The sequence below is a fragment of the Siphateles boraxobius genome, unplaced genomic scaffold, assembly GCF_051911475.1.
Source record: "Siphateles boraxobius isolate OS27281-9 unplaced genomic scaffold, OSU_SipBor_1 111, whole genome shotgun sequence".
In the NCBI taxonomy this organism is placed as follows: Eukaryota; Metazoa; Chordata; class Actinopteri; order Cypriniformes; family Leuciscidae; genus Siphateles; species Siphateles boraxobius.
Genome location: NW_027508713.1, coordinates 326,520 through 341,893, shown reverse-complemented (window position 1 = coordinate 341,893; position 15,374 = coordinate 326,520). Strand labels below are relative to the sequence as shown.

At 37.4% G+C, this 15,374-nt stretch overlaps 1 protein-coding gene across 2 annotated transcripts; it reads right to left on the bottom strand.

Moving 5' to 3' along the window:
- Positions 1-8,479: 8,479 nt before the first annotated feature.
- Positions 8,480-15,329, bottom strand: LOC143706463 (polymeric immunoglobulin receptor). Of its 2 annotated transcripts, XM_077198388.1 has the most exons (7): positions 14,969-15,328; positions 14,068-14,388; positions 12,434-12,757; positions 12,289-12,315; positions 9,716-9,814; positions 9,568-9,611; positions 8,480-9,396 (listed from the first exon to the last, which is right to left on the bottom strand). In XM_077198388.1, the coding sequence occupies exons 1-7, from the start codon at positions 15,048-15,050 to the stop codon at positions 9,265-9,267; spliced, it is 1,029 nt and encodes a 342-aa protein (XP_077054503.1). In that variant the 5' UTR covers positions 15,051-15,328; the 3' UTR covers positions 8,480-9,264. The 2 variants fall into 2 exon arrangements, with proteins under 2 accessions (XP_077054503.1, XP_077054512.1); XM_077198397.1 differs by lacking the exon at positions 12,289-12,315 and having other exon boundaries at positions 14,969-15,329.
- Between the last annotated feature and the right edge of the window lie 45 nt (positions 15,330-15,374).

Sequence of the window (15,374 nt, the reverse complement as noted above, 5' to 3'; positions counted from 1 at the left end):
TGTGGCAATATAGGGCATTTAATTCGGAATTGCCCAACCAAAAATGTTGATGGAGAAAAAAGTAATGAAGTAGTTGTACAGGGTAAGGAAAATGATGGAAAAGAAGTTAATGTGGATGTTCAAGAAGAAGGTTCGGTAGTGGTGCAGAATGTGGTAGATCGTTCGGTAGAAATTGAGGCTGAAGTAGCTTCATCTCAGGTTGAACAAGCAGATCCAATTCTTAAGAATTTACCAACAAGTAGTGTTTTAAGTGTTTCTGATAGGGTGGTTAATCCTTCAGAAAGCAAAAAAGGTGCAAATGGTGAAGAGTTTCAAATCAGTGTAATGGCTGAAGAAGCACAGTTGACACCAGAACAAGAGCAGTTTACTTTTAAGACACCACAAAAAAGAAAGATGGAAAATAAAGTGCTAGATGCAAAAATCAGTAAGACAGCTGAATTACGAGATGAGGATATTCAAGAGACGGAAAGTGACAGTGATTCTTCTGAGTGCAGTGAGGTTCTTTCTCAAAGTGAATTTAATGTACGTAGTTATGATCTTGAGGACATTAAGTTGTTTCTCAGGTCAACAAAGAATAAAAGAGGTGTAAAGGTGCAAGAATATTTTCCTGATTTGAAACAATTTGTGGATCGGGCAAAGAGTTTGTTGGCTAGTGATTCATTTACCAATAAGGAAGTGTATAGGTTGAAGAAAATAGTGAGGAACATAAATATCGCTCAAAACAATGATGTTGTATAAGTGGAAGAAAAGGAATATTTTTTCCTGTTGGTATGGCGTATTGTGTTCTTTCTCTTTCTTTGTTTTCATTATGAATGAAATTCATATTGCATCTATGAATGTTAATGGGGCAAACAATTTAAAGAAAAGAGCACACATTTTTGAGAAAATTGAGCAGAAAAATATAGACATAACTTGGTAACACTTTACAATACGGGTGCACTAATAAGCATTAATTCATGCTTAACTAATGCACAGATAATACTGAATTAATGTGTAACTAATGATTGTCTAAGCTATTCATTAATGATTACCACATTAGGAACTAATTAAGAGTCTGTATGGTTAATGTATTAGTTTATACATGAATTGTTATTAATTAAATATGTAATTGTGAATAAATTCCCTAATAACTCATTTTTTTTAACTAATAGTGTTAATTAATATGTTAATTACCAGAATGAGCCAAAGCCTTGTATTTCAACTTCCAGATAATACAGGTACACATTAATACATGATCAATTACTTCATTGTTAGTGAAAATTCATGTGTAAATTACTACAATTACTAAATGACTAGTTAATAATTATGTGCCTCAACCAGTAAAGTCATAAAATAATGATACCTTTGCAAATCATTAGCTAATGATTAATTAAAGCAGACAACTGGTAGTTGAAGTGCATAGCTTTGACTAAATGTGGTAATTAACACATTACTTTACACTATTAGTTAATAAAATATGTTATTAAGGAATTAACACACAATGACACATTGAATTAATATCAATTCATGTATTACTTAATCTATTAATCATATAGACTCTTTATTAGTTGCTGATGCAGTAATCATTAATTAATGGTTTAGTTCTTCATGAGTCATACATTCACTCATGATTATCTGTGCATTAGTTAATCATGAATTAATGCATATTAGTGCACCCGTATTGTAAAGTGTTACCCATAACTTTTTTACAGGAAACTCATAGTAGTGTGGAGAATGAGGTTGACTGGATGAAGGAATTTAGTGGATTATCCGTGCTAAGTCATAACTCAAATATAAGTGGTGGGGTGGCTGTCTTATTTAATAAAAAGTTTAAACCAACTGCGTATGATGCAGTTGAAGTTGTGAAAGGCAGACTGTTAAAAGTTAGAGCTTCTTATGAAAATGTGGTGTTTGTTTTTATTTGTGTTTATATTCCAACAGCACCTATAGAAAGATTACTTTTTTTGGATACTCTTTGTGCAACACTAGAAGATTGCGGTTCTGAAGATTTTCTTTTATTGGGCGGTGATTTTAATTGTACTGAGTTGGATATGGATAGGAAACATGAACCTCATATGGCTTCACGTAAGAGGTTAATTCATCTAATTGAGAAATGTGATTTATGTGACATTTGGAGAATGATAAATGGTAATGAAAAACAATACACATGGGCCCACATGCGTGATATTTATATATCACTGGCAAGATTAGATAGATTTTATGTATTTAAACATCACTTAAATGTATTTAACAAATGTTTTATCACGCCTTTGTCTTTTACTGATCATAGTATGGTAAGTTGTAGTTTTATTTCAAATTCAGTGAAATCCAAAAGTGCTTATTGGCATTTTAATACGAGTCTTTTAAATGATAAATTATTTATTGAATCGTTTAAATTTTTTTGGGAATCTTTTAAAGAAACAAAACGTCTTTTAAATCCTTACAGCAATGGTGGGATTATGGAAAGGTACAGATAAAGCAATTCACACAACAATATACTCGAAATGTTACAAAAGAATTTAATCGTTCTGTAGATTTTATTGAAAAACAATTAATAGATTTACAAAAGTTGTATCAATCCTCAGGTGATAGTAAAATTTTGGAAACTTGTTTTAGGAAAAAAGCTGAACTTAAAGAGCTGTTAGAGTTTAAGGCACAAGGTGCTTTAGTTCGTGCTGGTTTTTTGGGTGTTGATCAAATGGATGCACCTTCAAAGTATTTCTTTGGTCATGAGAAAAAAAAATGGGCAGAATCGTTTAATTCATGCCCTACGTTCTGAGGATGGCAATTTGTTATATAATCCCAGACAGATTTGTGATGTAGCGATGAGTTTTTATCAATCTCGGTACAAAAGTGAACTTAAGCCGGAAAACAAAGAAAAATCTCCTTTTCTAGAGGATTTACCAAAGATCTCAGAGGAGTCCAGTGAAGAGCTGGACTGTAGCCTAACCCTGGGAGAGCTGTATAAGTCACTCCATGAGATGGAGTATGGGAAAGCTCCAGGTATAGATGGGCTTCCAGTGGACTTCCTGAAGGCTTTCTGGTCGGAGTTAGGAGTTGACCTGCTAGAGGTATTCAACGACAGCTTGCTGAAGGGTGGGCTGCCGTTGAGTCGCCGAAGGGCAGTAGTTACTCTCCTTCCGAAAAAGGGGGATCTGTTGGAGATCAAGAACTGGAGCCCGGTATCACTTTTGTGCACTGACTATAATTTACTTTCTAAAACTTTGGCTAAGAGAATGACTAAGGTAATGGGACAGGTGATCCATTCAGATCAATCATACTGTATACCTGGTAGGTCAATATTTGACAATATTTCTTTAATTAGAGATGTTATACAAGTTTCCAAATTATTTAATATCGATTGTGTTTTTTTGTCTCTTGACCAAGCTTTTGATCGGTTGAGCATGGTTTTTTATGGAATATTTTAGAAGCTTTTGGTTTTAATTAAAATTTTCTAAACATGATTAAAATTCTTTATAGTGACATAGAGAGTATAATTAAGATTAATGGTGGCTTATGTGCTCCGTTCAAGGTCAAAAGAGGTATTAGACAAGGTTGTTCGCTATCTGGAATGATGTATTCTCTTGTCATTGAACCCCTTTTACAAAAAATCAGGAAGAATTTGGATGGTTTCAAGATACCTTTATGTGAATTTGATTTTTGTTTGTCAGCTTATGCTGATGATCTCATAATAGTAATTAACAAACAAAGTGATATACATGTTTTATCTGGACTGATAGAGGAATTTGGAAAATGGTCATCAGCTAAAGTCAATGGGAAAAAAAGTGAAGCGTTTTTATTAGGAGATTGGAAGGAAGGGAAACCAAGTCTTCCTGAAGGTTTGTGCTGGAATAGGTGGGGGTTGAAATATTTAGGAGTTTTTTTGGGAGATGATAATTTGTTACAAAAGAATTGGGATGGTGTTTTACAGAAAGTTAAAGGACGTTTAGATAATTGGAAGTGGCTTCTACCCAATATGTCCTATAGGGGTAGAGCGCTTATTGTAAATAATTTGGTTGCCTCTTTATTATGGCACAGATTGGTTTGTATTGATCCTCCTGTGAAACTAATAGCCGAAATTCAAGCGGCTTTTGTTGATATTTTTTGGTACAAACTTCACTGGATTCCACAGAGTATTTTATTTCTACCTAAGGAAGAAGGAGGCCAGGGGTTGATCCACTTACAGAGCAGGATTGCAGCTTTCCGACTGCATTTTTTACAAAGACTTCTTGATGGACCGATGAATGTGAGTTGGAGGGCAGTCAGCTGTGCCCTACTTAAGACTGTTGGAAACTAGGGGTGGGCGATATAGCCTAAAAATTATATCACGATATTTCAAGAATATTTGCGATAATGGTATTTATGACGATATAGAAAAAAATATATGAAACAAAGTTTTATTGGTGATTGCAGCTGGCTGGCAGCAGCATTAGTGCAAAAAAAGTATAACATAACTCCTCAACATTTTAGTTTAACAATAACTAAAGTAATAACTTAACAATATTAACAATAACTTCAGGAGCCTGCACAATATTGTCACCTAATAAAATTGACCTAAACTTATTTAGGTCAGTGCTAAAATTATTGCATTGCCTCTAATTCTGTGTGTAAACAAAAAATGGATATACAATGAAATGAGTCAAGTAAACACTTTAGCCATCCATCCAACGTGGCAGACACATCACATTCAGAGATTCTTTGTCAAGAACACCAGCATATTCACTGGCGTTGGCTTAAGAGCTGATCTTTGACAAGTTACTACATTCCCGCCAGTGCTGAACAGCCTCTCGGAGGCAGCACTGGTGGCAGGGATGCATAGGCATTTCTTGGCTAAACGGCTGATCCGAGGAAAGTTCACCTCATGCATTTTCCACCACATAAGGGGATCACACTCGCTGTCTGCTGGTGGACAGTTCAAGTAGCTGTGTAATTCAGCTGTGATTGTCTCTCTCTCAGACACGGCTGTCTTCTCTGTTGCTGCGCCCTTGAAAAAGCTTCCAAGGGTCTTCTTTGGTCTCTTGGAGGCACCTTGAGTCAGTTGGGTGTCTTCTGCTGTTTCAAGAGGGGGTTCAGCTGGGAAATGCCTCTGATAGAAGGGATTCCACCTCACGAGCTGCTCTGGTTTGGATAGCTTTGCTCTCACTTTCACTCATGTGTTCAGTGCGGAAACGTGGGTCAAGCAGAGTTGCTAAATTGATCAGTTCCTCGGTCACAGTGTCTCCGTACTTGCTGTTCATGTAGTCCAGTACAGACTTCTTGATTGTCTTTGTGAGGTCTGTGTCATTCTCCTTTGCCTGTAGGATGTTATTAGTGAATAACTTAAGAACAGGCTTTACGCATGAGATGGTGACGTAGTCTTCAGCAGAGAATGCATCAGTAAATTCAAGGAGAGGACCTAGAGCCTTGCTCACAGAATCAAGGACCTCTACATCTTGCCACGTTAGCACCAGGTGTCTGGTGGACCTGTCAGCAGCTAAAACCTGTGTGATGGCCTTTTCTTGTTCCAACAGCCGCTGGATCATCTTTTGTCTTGATCCTCATCGTGTGGGAGATTCTGTGACCAGTTTGTGCTGAGGTAAGCCCATTTCCACTTGAGCATCACGGAGTGCCCGCTGCCGCTTCCAGCTGTGAGCAAATGCAGCCACAATCTTTTTTCCAACTCCCACTGCTCTGTCAATCCTGGAATATTTCATACTCCTCTCTGAAGATAAAGAAAGACAGTTAGTCTCTCTCTCTCTCTCTCACACACACGAAGGCTTACTTGAATATGTGGTTTATGTGGACTCTCCATAGACCGTAAACATATTGCGTATTGTGCACGTTCAAATTCATTATTTCAAATGTAGGCACGCAGCAAGCGCGCTCATAATAGAAGTGACACGCTCGTTTGTGCCAGGCACAGCGAGATTTTTTTCTTTTCTTTTCTCCGTAAATAAATATTGTAGCAGAGCTACAGCACGCGTTTTTTGGCAGTGGAAATTGCATTACTGAAACTTCCTCGTCGTTGAGGAGAGCGCGGTTCATGGTTGCATAGCAACGACAGACGCCATGGGAGAGCAAGCGCTTTAGAAAGACGTGATATGTGAACGGACAGCTATAGTGTGTTTTAAGCCATTTGATTTACGAGGGCAAAGGCAATGTCCCTCATAAACCATGTTTATGGTGTAATACCCATGTCATCATTATACACATTTGTGCCCTCATAAACCATATATTCAAGGTAAGCAGGCCAAGCACACGCTCAGTTTTTGTTTGGTAAATGAAACTTACCAATAGCAATGTGCAGACAATGCCCAAAGCATGACAGTCTGGTCCAGTTATTGAGAGCGATGGCTTTAACAACATCGGCCCCGCTGTCTGTTGTCACACACACTTTGTGTTTGTCGCGGCATGTTTCATACATCACAGGCAGGGATGTCTTTGAAAAATATTTTCTACCTGGGATGCTGTATCTTGGGTCGAGCTTTTTAACGAGTTGCTTAAATCCCTCCTTATCCACCGTTTGGATTGGCATCATATCCTTGGCCAAACAATATTTAACCGCATCAGTAATTTCCATCCACCGTTTACTCTTCTTGTCATATGGAGTGCAACTAGCGATTGCTCCAGCGATGCTTGGTTGAGTCATTTGTTTACTTTTTGGCCGCACATCACTACCTGCTAGTGTCTCGTCGCGTATCTTCATAGCCTGGTTATACTCGACGGTGTGTTTTTGCTTTAAGTGGTGAAACAAGTTTGTTGTGTTTCCACCTTTAGCATTAACATTTGGTCACTCACACACATACACACACACACCCCTCTCTCTACAGCCACACACACACACACACACACACACACACACACCTCTCGCTACATCCAGACTGTGGTCACACACACACACACACACACACACACACACACACACACACACACACACACACACACACACACACACACACACACACACACACACCTCTCTCTACAGCCAGACTGTGGTCACTCACACACACACACACACACCCCTCTCTCTACAGCCACACACACACACACACACACACACACACACACACACTCACACACACACACACACACACACACACACACACACACACACACACACACACACACACACACACACACACACACACACACACACACACACCTCTCTCTCTACAGCCAGACTGTGGTCACATACACACACACACACACACACACACACATACACACACCTCTCTCTACAGCCAGACTGTGGTCACACACACACACACACACACACACACACACACACACACACACACACACACACACACACACACACACACACACACCTCTCTCTACAGCCAGACTGTGGTCACACACACACACACACACACACACACACACACACACACACACACACACACACACACACATATACACACACCTCTCTCTACAGCCAGACTGCAGTGCATTACGTCTCCGACAAGATTTTATTCTGTCCTCCATGCGGTGCCATCTCACACCAGGAGCATTTCAGAAGCAACGCGACTGGATGCGCGAGACCATGTGATTTGCCTGTCCGAAGTGATTTTTCTTGATTTTTGGGTTTCTATCTTACAGTCTATGGTTTCTATGGTTTCTACCAAGGATATATTGGTGTGCAATACAATTGGGAGTCATTACAGGGTGTTTATTTTAAAATGTACAGTGTTTATTTACTTTTATTTTGTATTTACGGTGCGGCTTGGACGTGGCGTCCGTTGAAAATAGACTTAGCACCTATCTTTAGTGAAGCGGTGCGGTTCCCTATTATTACAGCACATGTATTATTTTTATACATGGTGCTGATCAAATCAAATGTTTTCCCTCCAATCCCATTTTCCAATAGTTTTAGGAAGAGTCCTTCGTGCCAGATCGAATCGAAAGCCTTCTCAAAGTCAATAAAGCAAGCCAAGACTTTGGACTTATTTTGGTATACATGTTTATCAATGATTGTGTGAAGGGTGTAAATGTGATGTTCTGTGTTTGGGCAGAAATCCAATTTTACTTTTGTACAGAATTTTGTGGGTTTTGAGAAAGTTTTGCAATCTTATATTAATAATCGAACAGAATATTTTCCCCAGGTTGCTATTGCATGTGAAATTGTCTACGCATGTGTGAATGATGTTTTTTGCGTGAATTATAATTGAGAGTATTCTGCTTCCATACACTACCGGCCCACCGAGAAAAATCCAGACTCTCCCGATTGCCACTCCGCCCCTGCTCTCTCTCTTACTCACTCTCTCTCTCTCTCTTACTCACTCTCTCTCTCTCTCTCACACACACCTCTCTCTGAGAGCACAGAGAACAGTCTCTTCTCTCTCGGCTGACACACACACACACACACACACACACACACACACACACACACACACACACACACACACACACACACACACACACTCACACTCTCCGTCTCTCTCATTTGCTCCTCCTCTCTATGTAATGCAGTGTCTACAGCTCCCTCTATTGACATCTTCATTAAATAAGTTCAGTCCAACACATACATTTATTCGTTTAGAAATTAGCAGACACCAATACATGTATACTCTTGATCTTCAAAGAGATTTAGGGCAGTTTAGAAAACATAAACATGTCAGAATAAGAAGATTCTAAGATATATTTCATCGGTTCATCAACACTGATCATCATAACTAGAGACAACATGCACCATTCAAAAGTATTGTACTGGTTTAACCTGAATATTCGATCACTTGGTTTCAGTATGATCTAATAATGACATTAGAGTCCATGATCAGAGGACAGGCATTTTCAATAAAATATTACTTCTATAAAAATATTCAATAAAATAGTATAACATTGTATTACCAAACATTTATATTTATTTATTCAGTTGTTCTGGCAAATATGACTCTTGTGTCAAATATTGCCCTTTTGACCCTTGTTGTGTCAATTTGCATACTTTCTTTTATCGTGGTGATTATCAGAAAAAAATGACTTTATGGATGACTTTAGATTTCAAAATTAATTATTACTTTAAGTAATCTTAATACTGTGCTCTTTAAAGGCCATTAAACCCACATTTGGTCTAAAAGTGGTTCATTTGAATGACATCATTCATATAAACATATAGAGTTTAATGCCAACAGAGTTTATATGACTGTAGCAGACGATTGGTTGTTAAAATAAAACAAAAAGGATTGTCAAAAATCCCAACTAATTGAAAAAAAAAAAACTTATACAACATATTAAACTGCATGCATGAGTCAAATCAATGAGAAAACAGAGCAATTATGATGTGTGTCTTCAGTATTCAGTGTTTTGAGGCTATTCAGCCAGTGTGTAGAAATCACTGTCAGAGGGGCTTGTGGGTAAATGTGTCGTGGCGTAAACTGTGTTTAAACCAATGGACTCCTGAGCAGAGTCCGGAATCGCTTCATAATAAGCAGAATTGACTTCCTGAAAGGGAAATATTCATTATATTTAATAACATGATATATAATTATAATCTTTATAAATTTCTTTTGCTTTTTTACACAAACACGGTTCTACATAGTTTTGGCAATACTGTATAGCAGAAGTCATGTGAACAGAGAAAGACTGTATGAACACTGAGACATGCAGTTTTACCTCATCACCATCTCTTGCGTTTCTCTGATCCGATGAGACTGAACCTGTGGATGGACAAAATGATGAAACCATGACAGTGAACATACAGAAGTTAAAATATTTCACCATAATGTTTGGTTTCATAAAACCAGAGCATTTGAGTTTGTACCTTCTGTCTTTTTACACCTGCACTTGAACAACAACAAACTCAGTCCTACAGCTAACAACAGAATCAAACACGAACACACCGTACTGATGATGTAGAGATCTGAAAAACACACACATGACAGTAAAAACTGAGATTTGATGCTGCCTTCACATGCTATCGGAAATCTCCCACTTCTGAAATCGAGGCTTTTTTGTCAGAAAGATCACACTATAAAATCGATTAATTAAAAAAAGCATTTAAACCGATTGCCTTAAAAAAAACTGAAAAAAAGTGAAATAGGAATAATACGTTGTACTGATAAATGCTTCGCTATTATACTTCATTTCAGAAGTTAAATCACATTTTAAAAGCAAACTATTTATTACTTCCAATAATATAAATGAAGTGCCCAACCAATGGCAACACTGATCACCATAATGGCGAGATAAAAGTTTTTCTCTCAATTTTCAAATGCAAAGATTACTGCAGAAGTGGAGGAAATGAGTGAAACGTCTATTAAGAATTGCCCCGCATCAAAAATGTAATTTTTTTTTGCTTGACAAAATGGTACTCAAACCAATCAGTTAATCTTAACTCGGGTTTTCTGAGTAAAAAAAAAAAAAAGCAGAGTATGCGAATAGTACAGATTACTAGATTTCAACAATTAAGTTAAGACATTAAGAAAAGTTAAAGAAAACTAAGAAAACTAAAAAAAAGTTAACTAAAAGTTAACTAGTAAAATATTCTTGCCTATTAATTGGCAAAATCGTAAAGCCAAAATTATATTTAGCGTCCTCTTCATTGACATCCATATAAACATTCACCATGCTATCGATAGTCAGCTGACAATTCTGGAATTTCGGGCAAATACAGGCTTTTTTCGCTGTGTATAAAACATACATTATGCTTCAAAAGATTATTCACATATGGAAATATTAGGGATGGCTCGATACCACAATTTTGGCTTCGGTACGATACCAGAACCTAATACTTCGGTATCGATACTAAATCGATACCACAGGTAAAAAAATAAATAAATAAAAAATGTCTCAAAATTTAAGTGACACTTAAAAAACACTGCTTGAAACTCTCCACTAGCAAATGTGCTAAGAAAAGATATCAAAATGTAAAATACAATAATCATAATTCAGTCAGAGAGCACAAAGTAGGTTAAATTTTTATTTTGAAAAACAACAACCTGAAATTATACAATTAAAATAGGTTAATATCTATAGTAATAGATTAACATATAATAATAATAATAATAGAATAATGAAATGACATGTAAACCATTCGCTTTCATGCATCAACAGAGATTATCAACATTTATTGCATTTATTCATCTTGGTTTGGTTACTGTTTGGGTTCATATTAGTTTAATGCATTGCTAAACATGTATTAGTATATTTAATTTTCTAGGTCATTTAATTACTGATTGATATAGATTAATACATGCTATAATACTGTTAGGTCAGGTTACCTAATGAATGTTGACAAAATGTAGCTTAATTATTATTAATATTTAAATTACTACTATTACTCTCTCTCTCTCTGCTTATTCCTCTAGGGGTCGCCGCAGAGGCACTAATATGCCATTCATTTTACTATCACTAATACTAAAATTAATATTATTCAAATTTTTATTCTTTATTCATTCAAATAATATATGTTTGTTTAAAAATGCAAAAATTATGAGACCTAAACTTAATTGGTTCTAGCGTATCATGCAAGCAGATTTGAGCTTTGGTGTTTACCGTCCGTATCATAAATAATTGATAAGCTCTTACGTATATGCACTGTTCAGTGTTCAATAAAAGCCTAAATTAAATCAGTTGAATGATGGACTAACTTGTCGATCTCTGCACTCTTTGAACAAGTCAGGATGAGCAACTAACGAGTCACGTGCTTAGGCAGATTTGATGTGTTGCCTCCCCGTTTGCAGAGTGGTGCATTGAGATCTGTTTCTTTACTTTTCTCATTACTTTTGTAGGCAAAGTAATGCCGAATTTCACTCATACTGCTCTCTCTATTTATTAATTTCAGGCGTGTAGAAATTCGAATGAGTTTCGTTTGATCCATCGTGTTCCTCTGTTGTCACCGTTTGCCGGTTTCGCATGACCCGCGTCAGTTTAGGTAGCGCACTGCCGCCTAGCGGTGAACTTCAAAACAGCAGCGCATCAAATACCAAATTGAACAAAATTATGATATTGTACCGTTTGAAATTTAATATATACTGCAATACCGGTATACCGCGCATCCCTAGTAAATATGCACTTCTTTAACGAGAAGGCAAGGGAATGTGGCGGTTGTGGAAAGAAATAATAAACAATACCATTCACAGCAGCTATCGATCTCCCCTCGCCATGTTTAAAGTAGGTTGAGATGGGAAATGCGGGCTGATATACAGCGTTTTAATGGAGGATGGCGAATGTTGGGAAAATATCCTTGCACTGACCAATCAAAGTCAGAGGAGGCAGACAAAGCCTCCAAAAAAATACTTCCAATTTGCTGTTCTAAACTGTCATTAATCCAAATGTAGAATAATTCTATATATGTGTATATATATATATATATATGTGTGTTAAAGAACTCACCAGACGGGACTGAAACATCTGTTTGTTCTTGATTTTCGATTGTCGCCCACATACAGACGATAGATAGGTAGGACATCAAAATTTCATTGTTTAATTGACATTTCATGTACATTTAATGTGTAATTTGTTGCTAATTGTTTCTCACCTGAAACATGAAGCTGAATCTCTGTGAGAAGGGGAGTGTAGATAAGTGTGTTGGTGTGTATCCCACAGAAATACACCCCGGCATCACGTCTTCCCACATCAGCAATACTCACAGTGAAAACATGTTTCTGCTCGTTTACATTCAGAGAAAACTTCCCATTGGTGGCCGAATTTCCTAATGCAGTAATAATAGGCTCTAATGATCCATTCTGCACTTTGAACAATTGCTTGCCAAGATCTTTATATGTATCGGGATATTTGCAGTGAATGACAGCGGTTCCTCCTAAATAAGCAGTCTGATCCTCTGATCTCCCACAACACGACTCTGAAAACAAGAACATTTTAATTTATAATGTGTAACAAGTCCTGTTACTGTAAAATCAAATCTCAGGAATAAACGTACGATGTTAAACCTATAGGCCTGACAGAGGCAGGGCTCTAAAGTCTCACGCATTGGGCGTGAAACACGCATTTCAATCCGTTCACACGCTCACACCTTGTATTTCTCACGCAATTAATGGACGAGACGCAGACAAACGGAGGGAAGTTCTCTGCCGAAGTTCAAAGCATCTGTCTCGAGTTATACAGAGTTAAATGCTAGCTACCAGCCAATCAGAAATTAGAATTAGTTGTTTCCGGGTAAATTATGTGTTCCCGCTGCATCGTTCGTTACTAGACAACACGCGCACACACGGAGTGGAAGTTGAAAGAGCACGATCTGATGAATGCGGTTTGCGGATATCTTCATTTATTTTTTTATATTTTTTTAGCATTTTGATTTTACGATTCCCGGACGATATCTCTTGCCTGTGATCAAAGACAGTGAGAGCTGATGTTGAGGAGGATAGCCAAATTCGTGCTAAATTATTTTTGATGCATTCAAAAACTCTCCAACTGCTTTTAAAGGGGTCATCGGATGCAAAATACACTTTTATATAGTATTTGCAAATATATGTGTCTTTGCAGTGTGTGGACACAATCACCATGCAATGAAAAAAATACATTCACTTTTTTTTAATCCTCAAAAAGCCAAAAAGTTGTTGCTCATTATCATTTAAAGAGACATGCAGCGAAAGGGTCACTGTGAACAGAGCTGTTTTTGAAGAGGTAAAAAGGGTGTTGTTTTACACAACCATTGAGAAATTTTAACCAAAGTATGTTACAAACTTTACATGAAGACCCAAAAGAATCATACCAACTTGTGGAAAATGGGCATCCGGTGACCCCTGTAAAGGTGACCGTTTGGGTCTTGACATACATGCTCAGGGCAAGTTGTTATGACACAATGTTATGTACATTGAGCACTGATGTTCCGTTGGCTTGTTTGGGGTCACATTTATTTTTATTTTTCAATAAATTTGTATTTTTTAAATATAACTATTTATTTTAGTTGGATCAATTAGTCTTTTTTATCAGATTTAACAATTGTTATAATTTCCATTTGTGCTGGTCAATTATGAACAATAGGCAAAATTGAACTGCTAGCAAAAATTGAAGCGAATTTGGTTGGGTCGAGGGACCGCTGCTGCAAATATTTGGGTGGCTCCTCCCCTAAATCTCACTCTAAACTTTTGATAAAACTTGAGAGCCCTGCAGAGGAAATGTGTAACATGGTAAATAAATATCAATTCTTACCTTGTTTCACATTGAAATTCACCGTCTGAATCGTTTGTCTGCCGGCTTGACATCTGTACGTCCCGCTGTCGGTTATGCTCAGGTTTCTGACGAGTACACTGATCATGAACAGAGATTTATCATCAATCATAGAGAATCTCTCTTCTGGGATCCATAAATCATTCTTTACTTCTGTCATGGTTGTACATTCACTGCCAGATACTTTGCAAAAGCTTTTTGCACTTTCTCTTGTTTTCTCATATGTAGTTATATATACACAGTTGATGATCATACTTCCTCCTGTGATGCCAGTCCCGGCGACAGCAGCTTCACCCATGTGACCTGTCAATCAAAGTTCAGTTCCTCTTTTAAGAGCCTTACAGTGTCATACTAACAAAAATGTAAAAATTCACAAATAAAGAGGACAGGCAAAACACATAATAGCACAATGCTTGATAAGATTGCCAGATGGAGGTCAGAAGTGAGAAGGGAAACCGCTGGATAAGTTTTGAGGATGATTTATTTGTGCCACATGGTGGAAGTCCCACAATAAATGTGCAATAAAAATGAAATAAAACAACAAATAAAAAAAACTGTACAATATTTACAACAAGATCAGCTATAGGACATAATACACCACAACGCTCCGGGATAGCAAACGCACGATACACAATAGACTGAAACGCTACACAGATCTGTGTAAACATGACAGACCATGTTAAATTGGCATTGGTGTATGTGCGTGTGTGCGTGTGTGTGTGTGTGCGTGTGTGTGTGTGTGTGTGTGTGTGTGTGTGTGTGTGTGTGTGTGTATGTACTCAGTCCATGCGTATTCACAAGCTTACACGTGACAATACTCATGATTTAATATCAGGTGAGTAAATAGTTAAAGTCTGAGATACTGCAATTATAAACGTCTGACCTTTAATCAGGCAGAGAGTGAAGAAGAGGAAGGTCTTCATAATCACGAATGATACAACCGTGAATCCGCTTGTATTGTTCATCAGTCAGAGACACTGAAAGTTCTTCCGTTGCGTCTGATTTTGTGTTTTTATCTTGTGCTCTTAAAGAGTTTTTTATTAAATAAAATGCTCCACCTCTTCCTTTTCCTCCTTGCTAAACTTCTGACTCACTGTGATGAAATACGCTTGCTGTCACTGACACACAGAAAATTAAATCAAAGACTATCTTTCTGTTCTTTTGTCTTGTGTGCAGGTTTGAAGCTTCTGCCAAACAAATTAGCACACATTTTACACACACACACACACACACACACACACACACACACACACACACACACACACACACACACACACACACACACACAC

Coding starts and splice junctions, on each gene's coding strand:
- LOC143706463 (XM_077198388.1), bottom strand. CDS start 15,050: ATGAACAATACAAGCGGATTCACGGTTGTATCATTCGTGATTATGAAG. Junction 12,758..14,067: donor GAATTTCAATGTGAAACAAG/GTAAGAATTGAT, acceptor TCTTGTTTTCAG/AGTCGTGTTGTGGGAGATCA. Junction 12,316..12,433: donor GATTCAGCTTCATGTTTCAG/GTGAGAAACAAT, acceptor TCGAAAATCAAG/AACAAACAGATGTTTCAGTC.